The sequence below is a fragment of the Corythoichthys intestinalis genome, chromosome 4 (genome assembly GCF_030265065.1).
Source record: "Corythoichthys intestinalis isolate RoL2023-P3 chromosome 4, ASM3026506v1, whole genome shotgun sequence".
NCBI lineage: Eukaryota > Metazoa > Chordata > Actinopteri > Syngnathiformes > Syngnathidae > Corythoichthys > Corythoichthys intestinalis.
Window position 1 is genome coordinate 15,141,331 of NC_080398.1, and position 15,391 is coordinate 15,156,721.

At 37.8% G+C, this 15,391-nt stretch overlaps 1 protein-coding gene across 5 annotated transcripts in view; it reads left to right on the top strand.

Moving 5' to 3' along the window:
• LOC130914404 (transcription factor HIVEP3) overlaps positions 1–15,391 on the top strand; it is a 107,164-nt gene that overhangs the window by 84,194 nt on the left and 7,579 nt on the right. For 2 of the 5 annotated variants that reach the window (XM_057833562.1, XM_057833561.1), the window contains 3 exons: positions 356–531; positions 705–806; positions 6,851–7,500. In XM_057833562.1, coding sequence (XP_057689545.1) covers positions 356–531; positions 705–806; positions 6,851–7,500 — 928 coding nt within the window. The remainder of the gene's footprint in view (positions 1–355; positions 532–704; positions 807–6,850; positions 7,501–15,391) is intronic. The other 3 variants (XM_057833563.1, XM_057833565.1, XM_057833564.1) reach the window with 3 other exon arrangements.

The following is a 15,391-nucleotide window of genomic DNA, read 5'->3' on the forward strand; positions in this document are numbered from 1 at the left end:
ATTTATGCTTATTGAGTTACTGCATTGACAAACCCAAATGATGCTCTCTTTCTGCTTGGTGTATAATAATTAAACATATTTGCTAATTGCACCAAATTTGAATAATAGAATTATTATTGTTTTAAAATATTTCCTGACCCACTCAATTGTGCCTGTCTTGAGGCTGAAATAATAATATAACTATTGTGTTGTGGAAATAAAGACAAATTTGTCACCCGATGATCTACCTACCTACCAGGCAGCGAGATGAGCAATTTATATAAATATCAAAGTAACATTAATTTGTGATTTTGTAACTTTATGTTGCTTCTTTTTTCTGAATCAATAACGCATGCCCATCCCGTCTGTCTGTCAGGTATAAGTCTAACGAAGAGTATATTTACGTTCGAGGGCGTGGCAGAGGAAAGTACATATGTGGGGAGTGCGGCATCCGCTGTAAGAAGCCCAGCATGCTGAAGAAGCACATCCGAACACACACTGATGTCCGTCCGTACATTTGCAAACACTGCAACTTTGCCTTCAAAACCAAAGGTTAGGGGACGGTTAACGAGATATTTCAGTTCTGTTCTGTTTGTCCACTATTCTGTCTGTTAAATGAAATCCATCAACTTAAAGTGTGCTGCATTTTATCTCTGTTGTCGAAAAATGCCCTAGTTTTCTTGGCCCGGCGGAAGTTTTAATGTGCTTTTCATGTTGCTTCACAGGGAACCTTACCAAACACATGAAGTCAAAAGCTCATGGGAAAAAGTGCCAGGCAATGGGAGTGTCTGAACCCTCTGCAGATGAGCCAGAGAGCGAGGAAACAGGTATGGTATGAGAGAGAGATGTGAAGCAGTGTAGCTCCTCTGTACTGACAGGTTATGCAACCTCAATGTACTATTCCCCAACCTTTCGCCCTTGCATAAGGAAAAAGCACAAGATAAATAATGAAGAATGAAGAGCCTTCAATGCTGGTCTTGTATTTGCACAATAGCATTTACTTCACCAGCAAAGCCTCGTTAATTTCCTCCCTCCATGTCGCCTTCTTTGCTGACAGTCTGCACTCTTCACATACAAGGACCCACATTTAAACCCTGATTTCATTCATTCAGTCCCGAAATAGTTTGTGAATGCAAGTGTGTTGCTTTTCAACCTATTTATAACACGGTTTCGATGCGTTTTGGATTATCAGCAAGATAAAGCATGTTACTTTTGTCTGCCTGCTGCCATTTCTTTCCTACAAATTGTATGTTCCTCTGCGTAGGTTTTCAGTTAACGCACCACCAGAGGTAAAAGTTTTTTTTTAAAAGGGATTTTTTGTGTGTGTGTGTGTGTGTGTGTGTGTGTGTATAACTGTCAACATCCGACAAGTAATACATATTCGTGACATAGATGAATTAATCAAAATTCAATAAAAACTAATTGTAATTTTTTATGCATCCACCAGGTTGGAATTGTTAAATCATAGTCAGATTAAAATGATACAAAAGCGATCAAAAAAAAAAAAAAAGTTTTTGTACTCATATCAACACCAAGGATAATTTATTGTGTGGTTGAGTCTTTTCTTACTTCAAAATACTGTGCAAACTGTATTCCAATTTCCTTGCCACCACCAAGGTTAATGTTTCAAAAAAAGCGAAAAAATAATTGACAGGGTTTTTTTTTGTTGTTGTTGTCAGTACGGAAATACAGTGATCCCTCGTTTTTCGCGGTTAATAGGGACCACCCCCCCCCACACCCCTCACTCCCCACGATAATCGAAATCCGCGAAGAAGAGGTGTAGCTTATTTACTAGGGCTGTCAAATGATTAAAATTTTTAATTGAGTAAATTACAGCTTAAAAATTAATTAAACGTAATTAATCGCAATTCAAACCATGTATAAAATATGCCATATTTTTCTGTAAATTATTGTTGAAATGGAAAGATAAGACACAAGATGGATATATACATTCAACATACGGTACATAAGTACTGTATTTGTTTATTATAACAATAAATCAACAAGATGGCATTAACATTATTAACATTCTCTTAAAGCGATTCATGGATAGAAAGACTTGTAGTTCTTAAAAGACGAATGTTAGTACAAGTTATAGAAATTTTATATTAAAACCCCTCTTAATGTTTTTGTTTTATTAAAATTTGTAAGATTTTCAATCAAAAAATAAACTAGTAGCTCGCCATTGTTGATGTCAATAATTACACCAGGCTCACTCATGGTACTAAACCATAAAATCAATTTGACCCAAACGCCAGCAGAGGGCACCAAACACCAAAAAACAAATAACAAGCGGACATTATACTGTAGTCATTTTAGTCTGCTTGAGCAGGGCATGTGCATTAATTGCGTCAAATATTTTAACCTGACTAAAAAATTAATTACTGCCCGTTAACGCGATAATTTTGATAGCCCTACTTTATTTACATTTAAACTTCAAGTATATGAAGAAGAAAGCACAGGTTTGGTGTCAAGAGTTGTTTTGATGTTTAATTTAAACAACTGACAGTTTACCAGGCATGAAAATCTCTCACCTTTCGGCGAAATTCGCCGTTTTGAAGTTAAAAAGGGTGACCTACGTGAATTGCTTAGATCCGAGGATAAATTCTTTTTGGGAGGTGGGGGGGGGGGGGGGGTTCGGGAGATTTTATTTAATTAATTATTATTATTATTATCATCATGTGATTAACTAAGTACGTAAACTGAGCAATTCAGAAATCGGTCCTTTTCAAAAGTGACACTTGGACAGTCGGCAAATCCTTCTAGATGCTTCACTGACGAGAACCAATCATCGGCCCAAACTGCGTTCCGTTATTCCAATCGCGCACACTCTTTACGTGTACGTGGAGTGCTTGGAGAGCCTTTCGTTGCATTGCAAAGCTGCGAAAACAAAAAGCAGGCCTTATCCACACCGGGGCAGACCAGAGCGCAGCATACACACTTTGCCTGTATTTGCCAGCAGATTGAATTTGGTGAGTAATGGTTTCAATCGTTTTCATATTTTGCGATATAAATAAAGTTACTGCCATTCGTTGCAGCTTGCGTTGAAGACTGCCAGAGCTAGCCAAATCTCCCGTGAAAAAATAGCTTACGTTAAATTGGCGTCAAGCTTATATATTTAGCGGTAATATAAACGAAGAACCCACTGTTGAGTCAAATTAAGCGGCAAGCTCTCGGATGGAGGGTGCGCCTCGCATCGCTCCCGTCGTTCGCCTGAGACGCGTTATTTTCGGCTGGGACTTGAGCTGACGGCCGGTGTCGGCACAACACCGGCCCGACGAGTGGTGGGAATGATTCTTGCTTCTTAAAGCTTTTCAGAAATACAGTGGTCCCTCGTTTTTCGCGGTTAATGGGGACCAGAACCCGCCGCAATAAGTGAAAACCGCGAAGTAGCGGCCCCCCTCAATTTTTTTGTGCGTGTTCAATGTATTTATTCAGATTTTACATTGGGAGAAAAATACATATGTAAGACATGTTTTTTTTTTCCACTTTTTTTCCCCCCAAAGTATCATTTATAAATGGTTTTCAAGCACTTCAAAATGTAAGAATTATGATAAGTTATAAGCATGTTACTGCCCCACCGAATTCTTTTTAAACAAGAATAAAGTAGTAAGAAAATGCTTGGCCTTATTAAATGCTTCATAGTGAGGCTACTCAAACCCTCTGAGACTGCTGACTTTGTTAAACGATGATTGACACATGTGCAAACTTTTTCTATGATTGATTTTTTCTCTTTTTTTTTTTTTTTTTTTTTTTTTTTTTTTTTGAAGCAACTTATTTTTTTGATTGAATAATAATAGACACAAAGTCCTAGCCAAAATGTGACCCAAACGCAAAACAACATTACTTTAATGGAAAAAGTTGTTTCAATCAAGAAAAAGTTTTCAAATGCTTTTTTTGTCTCAAATTTATTTTTGCAATCAAAAACTTTTTTTTTTTTTAAAGTGACTTTTTTGGGATTAAAAATATATATTATATATAACCTTTTTTTTTTTTTTGATTGAATAATAAAGACACAAATCCACCTCCATAGTTATTGAGAGAGAAAGAAATTAAGAAAGCTTTAAAAATAAAAGCCACCAGGGAGTCAGATTTTTTTTTAAGATTTATATTTCACTATATAGATATGCCTTGTAAGGAAAGGAGATTGAGGGATAAAAAAGTTGGATGAAGCTGCTAAAGGCAGTGGATACCTCATCAGCTGCGTGAATGGCAGACTTGGTAAGAATAAGTTTGCAAGGATAGTCGGGTATAAAATACAATTATAAACACAATTACAATGTTATTTTTCTGTAAGATTTTATGTCATTGCTTTATTAATTTTTAGGTGCTAGAGTTGTTAAGTATGGATAATAATGAAATAATAGTTTTGAGAAAACTGTGCTGTTGGTGGCTCAGTGACCATCTGTTGTGGTTTGTTCTCAAATGAACAAGTTGAGGAAGGAAGTTTTGATGCAGAGGTTGAAGGAAGAAAAGAGGTAGACTGACTGAGTCACAGCCAGAAAGTGTTGATGACAGTGTTGATTTCTATTCACTGTTGCCCCTCCCAATTAAAGTATGTCACAGTTGCAGCCAATTATTATCTAAAGCTGATTAAAATTGAAGTTATGTTGTTTTAAGGTGTATTAAGTACTTGTTCATGTGCCCCTTTTGATCTACGAGCACCCGCCCCTCCACCGGTCGGTCTCTGCACGGCCCTGCTGAAACAGAGTGTGGGTCGACAGAGCTCAATATTTTGTTGGGTTGTACAGTGTACCGGAACATATTTCCTCCACACCCTTCTCACCTTTTTAACCCCTGACCCATTTTCATGCCTGGTTTACACACTTGATACATCATCACTGATTTAGTGAATTATAGAGCAACACACTCCCTTGCCGCAGAACTTCGAATGCTCATTGACACCGTTGGGTCTACATCGTCGCTACGCCATCACCGCACCGCAGAAGCATAACTCAGCCTTTAAACGTGTCGGCGCCTTTGAAAGGTAGTACTCTCAAGCTTCTCTGGCTAGTTCAAAGTAGCTCCCTTGTCGCTCGTCGTTAACTTTAACAAGCTGCATTTGCCTGGTGAGAAAGAAAAGCTTCTGGAGGGAGAGGCTTATTAAAATTTTATCAGAATTTGAATTGATTATTGCTTGCACATAGAATGCTCCAGGAGTCTGATAGTGCATGGCATATGCCTTCAGAAATGAATCTATTCTTGTTACTTATCAGTCTTAGTCATATCTCAGTCATTTCAAAATGTGTTCGTCTTCGTCCAGTTTTAATCAGCGAAAACTCAGCCAAATTTTGTCTAGTTTAAGTCGACAATTCTCAAAATGTTTTCGTCTATAAACTTCAAAAGTTTTAGTCCATGAATAAATAAATGACTAAAAGGTTTCCAACAATTTTGAATGAACTTGACAGACGAGCACATAACTGTTGAGTCTACAAGGACATCGTCATTTTCATGATGATATTAAACACTCAGTAGGAAAACAGCACATTATTTGCAATTAATTGAACTCACCTAGACGCCTTGCAAATTTTTTTTTTGCTAGTGATTTTTTTCTTTGATTAAAAATATTTTTTTGATTGAAGCAACTTTTATTGGGATTGAATGATTTAGACACAAATGTCCTACCCTTAATATGGCTCAAACACAAAAAGGATTGCTTCAATCAAAGAAAACAGTTTCAATTAAAAATTAAGTGTTGAATTGAGAATTTCTGTCTCAAATAATTTTTCACTTTCAAAAACTTTTTTTCTACGATTGATTTTTTCAAAATTTTTGATTGAAGTGATTTTGCTTTTGAAAAATTTTTTTTTTGTTTGAAGCAACTTATTTTTGTTTTAATAATAAAGACACAAATGTCCTAGCCAAAATGTTGTCCAAACGCAAAACTACATTACGTCAATCAAAAAAGTTGTTTCAATCCCCCCAAAAAACTTGACTTAAATAATTTTTTTTTTTAATTTAAAAAATTCAAAGAAAAATACGTTCCAAATGCATTTTTTTGAGTTTCAAATTTATATTGCATTCAAACACTTTTTTTTTTTTTTTTTATTCAAGTGACTTTTTCTTTGATTGAAAATAAATATTTTGATTGAAGCAACTTTTTTTTTTTTTTATTGAAGCAACTTTATTTGGGGATTGAATAATAAAGACACAAATCTACCTCCATAGACGCCACGAACTGTATGGAAACAGCACATTATTTGCAATTAATTAAACTCAACTGGACGCCACGAACTGTATGTAAAATGTTTTCCAAGAGTTTCAAAAGACACCGAGTCACTGCGCTAAATACTAACGCTAACGCGAAAGCTATGCTAACGCAATAAGTTAGTTTAGCGTGTGATGATCACTCAGCACAGACCTTTAAAGGCTAAAGCAACATGGCATATCTACCCAAGATAAGAAAGCAAAACTTACCAAGCAGCAGCTGACACATATGTTTCACAAAATGAGCCTGGAATGGGCACAGGGTACTCACCGGGCGGTGAGTCAGCGTGTGTGTGGGGCGTGGTGGTCGGGGTGGGAGGCGCAGCATGTCACATAAGTGACATGACCAAACAATGTTAAATGCGTTCTAACTGCACATACAATAAGAAAATATCACACAATGTGAATTTATGACGGAAACTATGGCGAATTTTCATCTCGTCCTTGTTTCGTCAGACTACAACTGGCATCCATCTCGTTATGTTTTAGTCCCCAAAGACACATTTTCAGCATGTCATCGTGACGTCATCGTTATGACAAAATTGTTTGAAAATAACACTGCACGGCCGATATTGTCTGGCTCAACTTATGTTCATCAAATGTAATAAAATTGGATGGATGAGCGTGAGAGGAATGTAACTGAAAGTAGGATTATGTTTTTCAGCAGGAAGTGATGAACATGCGTGTTGCTCCGAGGAACAGGAAGAACACCAGTTTTCCAATGTGGAGGAGTCGGAGGATGACGACGACGATGACGAGAATGAGGAGGAGGAGGAAGAGTCTCACGACGATCCTCCTTCTTCCTGTTCGTCAGATACCCTCACATCAACCGCGGGTCGTTCCAAATGCAGCGGGATTTCTCAACAGTGTACTCCAGAACCCGAGCCCGCGGGCCTCAGTCCCAGTCTGGATGTCTCCCAAAGAGGGGCTTGGCACAGTAGACGGGCCACCTCGCCGGGTAGCATGAGAGCTCTGTTCTCTCGACGGAGCTGGAAGGCATCACCGAGAGCCTTCTCCCCCAGCAGTGAGAGCTGTTCCCCAAGCCACAGCCTCTCCCCCCGCCTGGAGCTTTCCCCAACCGTGCATGGACTGTCCCCAAGAACAGATCTCCCCTCACCCATCCGGCAAGTGTCACCATCCCCTGACAGAGGACCGTCTCCCATCAGACCCGCCTCGCCGCTTCACCCCATCTTGCCAGACTGCTATGGGTTATCACATGCTAGTAAACCATCCATGCAGGTTGGAGTTCAGCAGAGGACCCTTGGATGCCTTCATTGGGAACACCGTGGCGCAAAGGGAAATCATATGAAAGTGGTAAGTCTCCTGAATTTCCTGTTCTAAGTATTTGTATGAACTGTTTGTGATTATTACCTCAAAGTACTCTTCATCTATCATGCCTTCATTCATGCAAAGTGAAGCCCCTTTTATTGTGGTTATCTTCCACACCCACCCACAGGTAAAAATCAGGCATGAAAATCTCTCACCCATCGGCGAAATTCGCCGTTTTGAAGTCAAATTGGATGACCTACGTGAATCGTGTAGATCCGAGGAGAAACTTTTTAAGGTGGGTGGGGTGGGGGTGGGGGTGGGGGGGTTCAGGTGTAGCCATGTGCCAGTTACCTTCACGGTTTACCATGCTATGAAAATGTCGCGGTTACAAAACCACGAAAATTTTCTGTCATACAGTAGTACGTAATCGTTATTTTTCATGTGTCAAAAATGCAGCCAGGAGTGGCTTGGCGCGGCAGCGCTTACTCCTTCCCCTGTTTGATGCTGCGTGTGTCAGTGACGCTATTCCAGCAAACCCAAAAACAAACACTCCAAACACAAGGCGTACTTTTCTTCAATTTATTGAGCTCTCAAATCTTGGTAACTGGAATATACCTAATGAATACATTTAAAACGTTGTACAATCGTACTTTCAACGTGTGAGTAGCTTCAACAGTTTAGCTTCATGAAAATTTTCGCCAAAAACAAAACACACATTTTCCTTTCAAATTCAATACACAAAGTTACTAAAAACTTACAAAGACGAATGATAGGCAAGGCTAGGAGAGCAACTTCATTGAGGTTAATCACAGCCGCTGAGAGAGAAACAAGTTTGAATGCAGGGGGGGGGGGGCGTCAAAGATCGCTAATTGCGACAGATGATCTTGTCCTAAGCACAAATTCACGTTCGCTGGACGAGGAGAGGTCTCACTCCCAATTTTTTTTAGATGAATGCATTTGCCAGCATATTGAATTTTGTGAGTGATGGTTTCAATCCTTTTCATATTTTGCGGTATGACAGCTAGCCAAATCTCCGGTGAAAAAATAGCTCCCGTTAAGTTAGCGTCAAGCTTGTGTATTTAACGGTAATATAAAAGCAGTGTTGTCAGTAATGCGTTATGTGAGTAATGCGTAACTGTAATCTGATTACTTCCAGTAAAGAGCAATGTAACGCGTTCATTGTTCTAAATCAGTAATCTAAAGTAACTTTCCTTGATGCCTGTGCGTTACTATTTTGTTATTGCCCCATTATGTATGTAGAAAGAAGAATACTGTAGTCATGGGACTGACATCACATGTCACATTTTTTAATCGGGGATGGAAAAAAACGGGTCACGTGTATTACCATGATGCGTGAGCCGTGAGCGCTGGGAGTATGCGGCCAAAACAACATTGCCTTGCTACCTTGCCAGGATACAATGAAATAGGCAGGAGATATACTACAAACGGCTGCATTTGCACACTGGAAAAACAGCCAGTACTTCACATTTTTGTCCAATAAAGATGACAAAAATATCTCCGGGCGCTGCGAACTTTGCGCTGGATCAAAAAGACTGTCAACCGCTAAAAGCATCCAGTTCAAGCACCACTTGGAATTGCAGCACAACAAGTAACAAGACAGCCAGGACTTTTTGATACTGCTCGTGCTCAATCCTCGGTTCAAACTCAGTTGTTGTTGAAGGTTTTGAAAGCTTAGGTTGAAAGAAATTCTAAATATCCATCTTGCCTCCTCAGCTGTAGTTTTGGCTAAGCAAAGCAAACGGCTGTCTCTAAGGTGCTATAGTCACATGATCGGTTCGAAAAATAATTTGGACCCATTATTAAATACTTTGAACGATTCTTGTTCATTTCATTCATTTTTGTTGTTTGTTTTATTGCTCTAAAACTTTTATAGACAACATTTTAATGGCCATATTCAATGGTCTTTATTTTATAGGGGAAGTTCAGAATTTTTTACATTAGGCTTAATCTTTGAGTTAGCCGGGGTTTAATTAGTCGTTGGAGTTGATCTGAACAAATTCTGTGCAGTTTGCATGTTCTTTCTTAGTTTCACGGCTCCGGAGTGGCTAAGCTAGTGCGAGTCAATGGTGGTTGAAATCAACTCCTTCAACTAATTAAACCCCCGCTAACTTGAATAATAAGCCTTATGTGAAAAATTTAAATTTTCAAATTCGCCTCATGTAGGACATTTTGCCGACGGAGGACATTTTGGCAGAACACCGGAACATATTTCCTCCACACCCCACTCACCTTTTTAACCCCTGACCCATTTTCATGCCTGAAAAATCCATTTGAGGAACATTCTGAGTTCTACTCCTGCCGCTTATTATAAGCTTATTGTGGTCATGTTAATCAATTAGTGATTTAATATATTATAGTGGTCCAAGTTTTTCGCTCGCACCACATTGGCCCCTAATCTAATTTTTAGGTTTAAAATGGCATGCAGAGTAAACATTAATATGTCCTAAATTTGTCACTGTAATGCTGAGAGTTTTATTTGTTTTTAAAAATATACTGTATATGAACTGTGAAACTAGTACGACTGGTGAAGCAGAAGTTTTCCTGCAATGAAATATATTCAAAAACCGGCATCAACAACAAAAATCATCGAATTTCACATAAGTGCAAGTAGATGAAAAAAATACTTTCACTGGAATGTATCTCCCATAAATCATGGTTCACTACAGTGAATTTAACTCCCCAAAATGTAGCTTACATTATATCCTATCATCACCAACCCTTATGTTTTCTTTCTATACAGCATTTACACTGTGGAAAAAAAAGCATGTAAAATTCATCCATCCGGTTTCTGTGCCGGTTTCAACCTTCCTAAGCTTGTGGGTGGTGAGTTTGAGCCTATGCCACCTACACCCTGGACTGGTCACCAACCAAGTCATGAGTACATATAGACAAACAACCATCAACAAGCACATTCACATCCATGAGCAGTGAGGAGTCTGCTACTTGTAATATAGTCATATTTTTGGAATGTGGGTGTGGAAGCCAAAGAACCCTTTAAAGAAACCGTGAAGCTCAGAATTTTGAGGTTGACGTGCTAACCACAAGACCCACAGTGCTGGCTTCATGAATAATTTAAAACTAGTAATCATTGTTTTTGGAGAAAACTGAAATAATTTTTTATGTGCCGGTGCATACCAAAATTATAGAAATTGAGAATGATAACCATTTTTATAGGGGTGCACGATATCCATTTTTTTGAAACCGATATCGAGAACTTCCTGCCCCTCAAAGCCGATACCGATATCCGATAATAAATATATAGATTTTAAATGTATATTCACAGTTTTTGAACCCCTGGAAGTTAATAAAATGGTGGATTCAACATAGATTTGCCTTTGACCTAACCAGATTTTTCATGATTACATGAACATTATTATATTGAACAAAACAAAGACAAGAACAGTCTCGACTTCAAATAAAGTGCCAATATTTATTTTTTTCAATAAAATATAATTTGAGTCAATCACAATCAATTAGTCAATGTCATTGAAGAGGTGTTCTCTGAGCAATGAGCACTGAACTAAAACATAAACCCAACAGGTATTGTGCTTTGTCATCAGATAAAAACATTTGGTGCTACAGGAGAGGAGACTGTTGTGGTCCTGGTCCATGAAACAACTTTCTTAACTTGTTAATTATAGGACAGCAAGCCTGTCAATAACCAAAAGGCCTCTCAATAACTTACTAACTTTTAACTAACACTGTAAAATGCAAACATTATATAGTAATGTTCACCACTCATTCCTCATTATCAAAAATATGGTAGAACAATAAGGATTAATGGATTGCCTTATAATAATCTATACAAACGCCAGTGAGTAACCAATTTTTAAATAAAGCATGATGTTTCTTCTCTGCACAGTACGAAATCCTTGTCCGGCCACTTTCTGACAGGACTAACATTACACGTCCATATGTCTGTGGTGAAACTTAGTGCCATACATGGTTGCCGATCGAAGTATGGAAGAGTGTGGCAATCTCATCATACTTTGCCGATTAAAATTCGGCTTGGGATGATGAACCTGGGCTCCAAATGATGAAGTAGCCGCCTTAATCCTATGTCTTCGATGAGGGAATAGGGTTGGTTGTAGAGCTGAAACGAATACTCGAGAAACTCGAGTAACTCGAGTTTAAAAACTGATCTGAGTAATTTTATTCACCTCGAGGAATCGTTTAATTTTGCCAGTTCTAAGCATCACGTTTTGCCCGGACTACTTTTAATGCGGGACAACGCGCTGACGTCACATGCGTAGAGGAAGAAGCAATAAAAAAATACCATACTGCAGCCGACAGCCGTTACAAAATGTGCCGACGTTGCTAAAAACTACGCCCGCATGTTGCTACGGTGGTAGCAGCCTAGCAGGTAGCGTCTGATGCGTGTCATAGATATCACATGTACGTAGAACTAGATGCGAAATGACCAACTCGGCGGCGTCAGTCACCATCTTGAAGCAGTACACTTCTCGGCGCTCATAAATAAGATTAACGTTACTTTCACTCGCTCACGTAACTTTATCCCTGCGGAGGGCTAGGTTTCTATTCATTATGACCACTGTCGATGCGTGGCTAACTCTTAAATACGGGCTTTATTTAATCTGTGAAAACAGCGCTGTAGAGTGATTAAGGTGTAAAATAAAAACATAATAATGCTAACAGTCAATTTTAGCTCAGTAGTCATTGCTGGATAAAACACCAAGTAGCACTGGTGCCTAATGTGCTCCAATACAGCACAGCATTTACTTTGAACACTGCAAAAACTCAAAATCCTATCAGGACTTACAGTTTAGACTAATTTAAAACTTAACTAGACCTTTTAGCTTGACACAAGTGGAAATTCAATTGAAACACATAGGAAAAACACCTAACTTTTAAGTCATGTGAGTTATCAAGCGTAATGACATTTTTAGGTAAGAAATATATATATATATATATATATACTTTTTTTTTTTTTTATAAGATCTAAAAGTTTTTGGAGTGAAAGCAGTGAATTAGTCTTTTTTTTAAGTCACATTTGAGATGCAATTGTTGGCTGTTTTCAACAATGTACATCGAAAATAAAGACATTGATTGACTGAATATGGTTCAATATTACATGAAATGTCTTGTTTTTTCCAGAAGCACTGTGTGAGCCATATGTGATATGGCAGTGCCTTATCGGCACTTTAAACTTGCACTTGATCTTCAACTACAAGTATTGTGGTGCAATATAGGCACTTTTTGCATAATTTCAGTTGAAGTTGTTTTGTTATTTTTCACAGAATGCTTATTGGAAAACCTTGAAGTTGTTACATTTATCATTATTAATGTATTTAGTGGAGAATCAAAGTATAATTAGCCATAGTATGTTAAGTCCACAACCGCATATACCGGTATGGGTTTGATATCATTATTGGATTTTGGGAGTTTGACATTATCGGGATATCGGCTATTGGTTAAAAAGTCATTATCGGACAACTCTACTTACAATGTGTGTGGGTAAAACTATCTGCAGTTGAGCATGGGCATTAAATTATTTTAAAGTTGCATTAAAAAGCATTAAATGAGATTTTGTGATACCTGTAAAAACCCTGTGTGATGTGTGAATTGTGGTTTGTTGATAAATATACTCTTCTGGATAGGCTCTCGCTCACCAAAGAGCAGAATTAAGTGTTGTAGAAAACGGATGACTGGATGCTTACTAATGTTAGCTGAGCAGTTGTGCGTGGGGCGAAACAATGTAGAAACAATCTGTAGAAGCAATGTAAGTTACATTTACAGTCTTAACAGTTACATTTACAAGATACTGTACATTTAGTGAACTAAATAGTAATTGTAAATAGTGTAAGGCAGTGTGTGTCAACACAGTCAAAGGTCATATATTTTTTTTTTTTTACATTAGAAAATCTCACCACCAAATAAAAAAATGTTACAAAATTTAGACCAAAATAATAATCATCCAATCCATGTTGACACCTACACCGGAAAAACACACCTCCTTAAAACTAGTTAAATACCCTTGTTTTCAGTGTAAATCTACTTAGAAATAGGTAAAATTATCAAGTAAATTTTAATCAGATTTCTTGAAATAAGAAACATAGTTAGTTGAAAATAAGCTTTACAGACTTTGTTTAAGCAATCAATTAGTATATTTAATCTTAAAAAAAGCTTGTTTATCAGAAATGTTCTTGATTTAGGTGAAAATTTTTGAAAGTGTGGGTTTACTAAGAACTAATAGTAACATTTACTTCAAGTAAATGGAATAATCTGACACATTAATCTGTTAACTAGTCTTTAACACTCCAAAGAAGATGGACAAAATTATTTGAGTAGATTTAAGAAAAATAATCTGATTAAGATGTTATAAATTCGCAGTGTAAATATACTAAAGGTTTTTTGCATGCATGATTTATTTTTTATGAATGGCAACAGGTGACTGCAAAGGTTAATTACATACAGTAGATTACCTTCTGCCATCTAGTGGATGAGCATTTCATTATTTTTTTACTGTCAGTAGTACATGTCACTTGCATTCTGTAGAATAGAGATGAAAGAAGAGAAATTATTTACCATAAATAATAGTTTTTGGCACAATTAAATGAAATTGGACCATTTCCATTCACTCGCCTACGTCTAGCATGGTGCAATGGTTAGGATTCCTTTTACCGTGGTTCTAATTCTTTATGTCATGTGCTTGGTAAAGCGCCTGTAGCTGTTGTAATAGTGAAGATGCACATTGATAGATTGCCTATTGCGTTTAATTTGTTATGCAGCAAAGGTTGTAACCCAGTTTACTTGCAGATAAGATAAATGTTACGCCTTGTGAGACCTGAACAATAGACAAGTTTCCAAAGTACTTCCGCATTACTTCTGCATTTTGGCTCGCGACTTCTGTTTTACACTTTCTCCATCCAAGATAACAGTGGATCTGGAGTGGCATCACTCATTAAAATCCCTCAAAAAAGACAATTTGGAAATACCGCAACATCATGCTACCAACATCACGACATGGGAGGACAACACGTTCATGAAGGCAGATGTGGAACCAAGCCCGTGCCACCACAAAGACCGGGTGTTTACGTAGCCATGTTGTTATGGAAGATATGTTCTTCCTATCCCTGCATTTTCATGTGTCCGGTGCTCAAAAAATACTAAAGCTAAAATCTTGCTAATGAAACGACTTGTTATCTTTGATATTTTTATTACGATGATGATAGCAATTATGATCATGTTTAATATTATTTACCTAAATACTGTACTGCTGTGGTTGCAACACCTGCTATCTGCTGCTACCCTGTTGATAATCAGTGCATGTAAGATAGCACAATTATGTAAACGCATCGATGCAAGTGTTACAAGTTTTTTGTTCGTTTGTTTACTGGTGGTAAATGCTGTTAGGCAAGGGAAGACAAGTTGATATGCCTCACAACAACACTTACTGTACATTGATTGACATACAGTGCCCTCCATAATTATTGGCACCCCTGGTTAAGATGTGTTTTTTAGCTTTTAATATTTTTTTTTAATTCAAATAATATGGGACCTTAATGGAAAAAAAGAGAAAAATCCAACCTTCAATACAAGTGCATTTATTCAGTGGGGAAAAATCCCACTTAAAGAAATAATTATTTGACATCAAATAATATGTGTCACAATTATTAGCACCCCTGGTGTTAATACTTTGTACAACCCCCTTTTGCCAACAAAACGTGTATGGTATGAGGTGCTGTCTACACGCCAACAAGCTGTTTGGGAGGCATGCACGGAGAAAACCTTTCCTCACTCACAATCATAAACGCAAACGTCTGGAGTTCGCCAAGCGGTATTGGGACTTCAACTGGGACCGTGTGCTTTGGTCAGATGAGACCAAGATTGACCTTTTTGGCAACAAACACTCTAAGTGGGTCTGGCGTGCCACGAAAGATGCGCATGCTGAAAA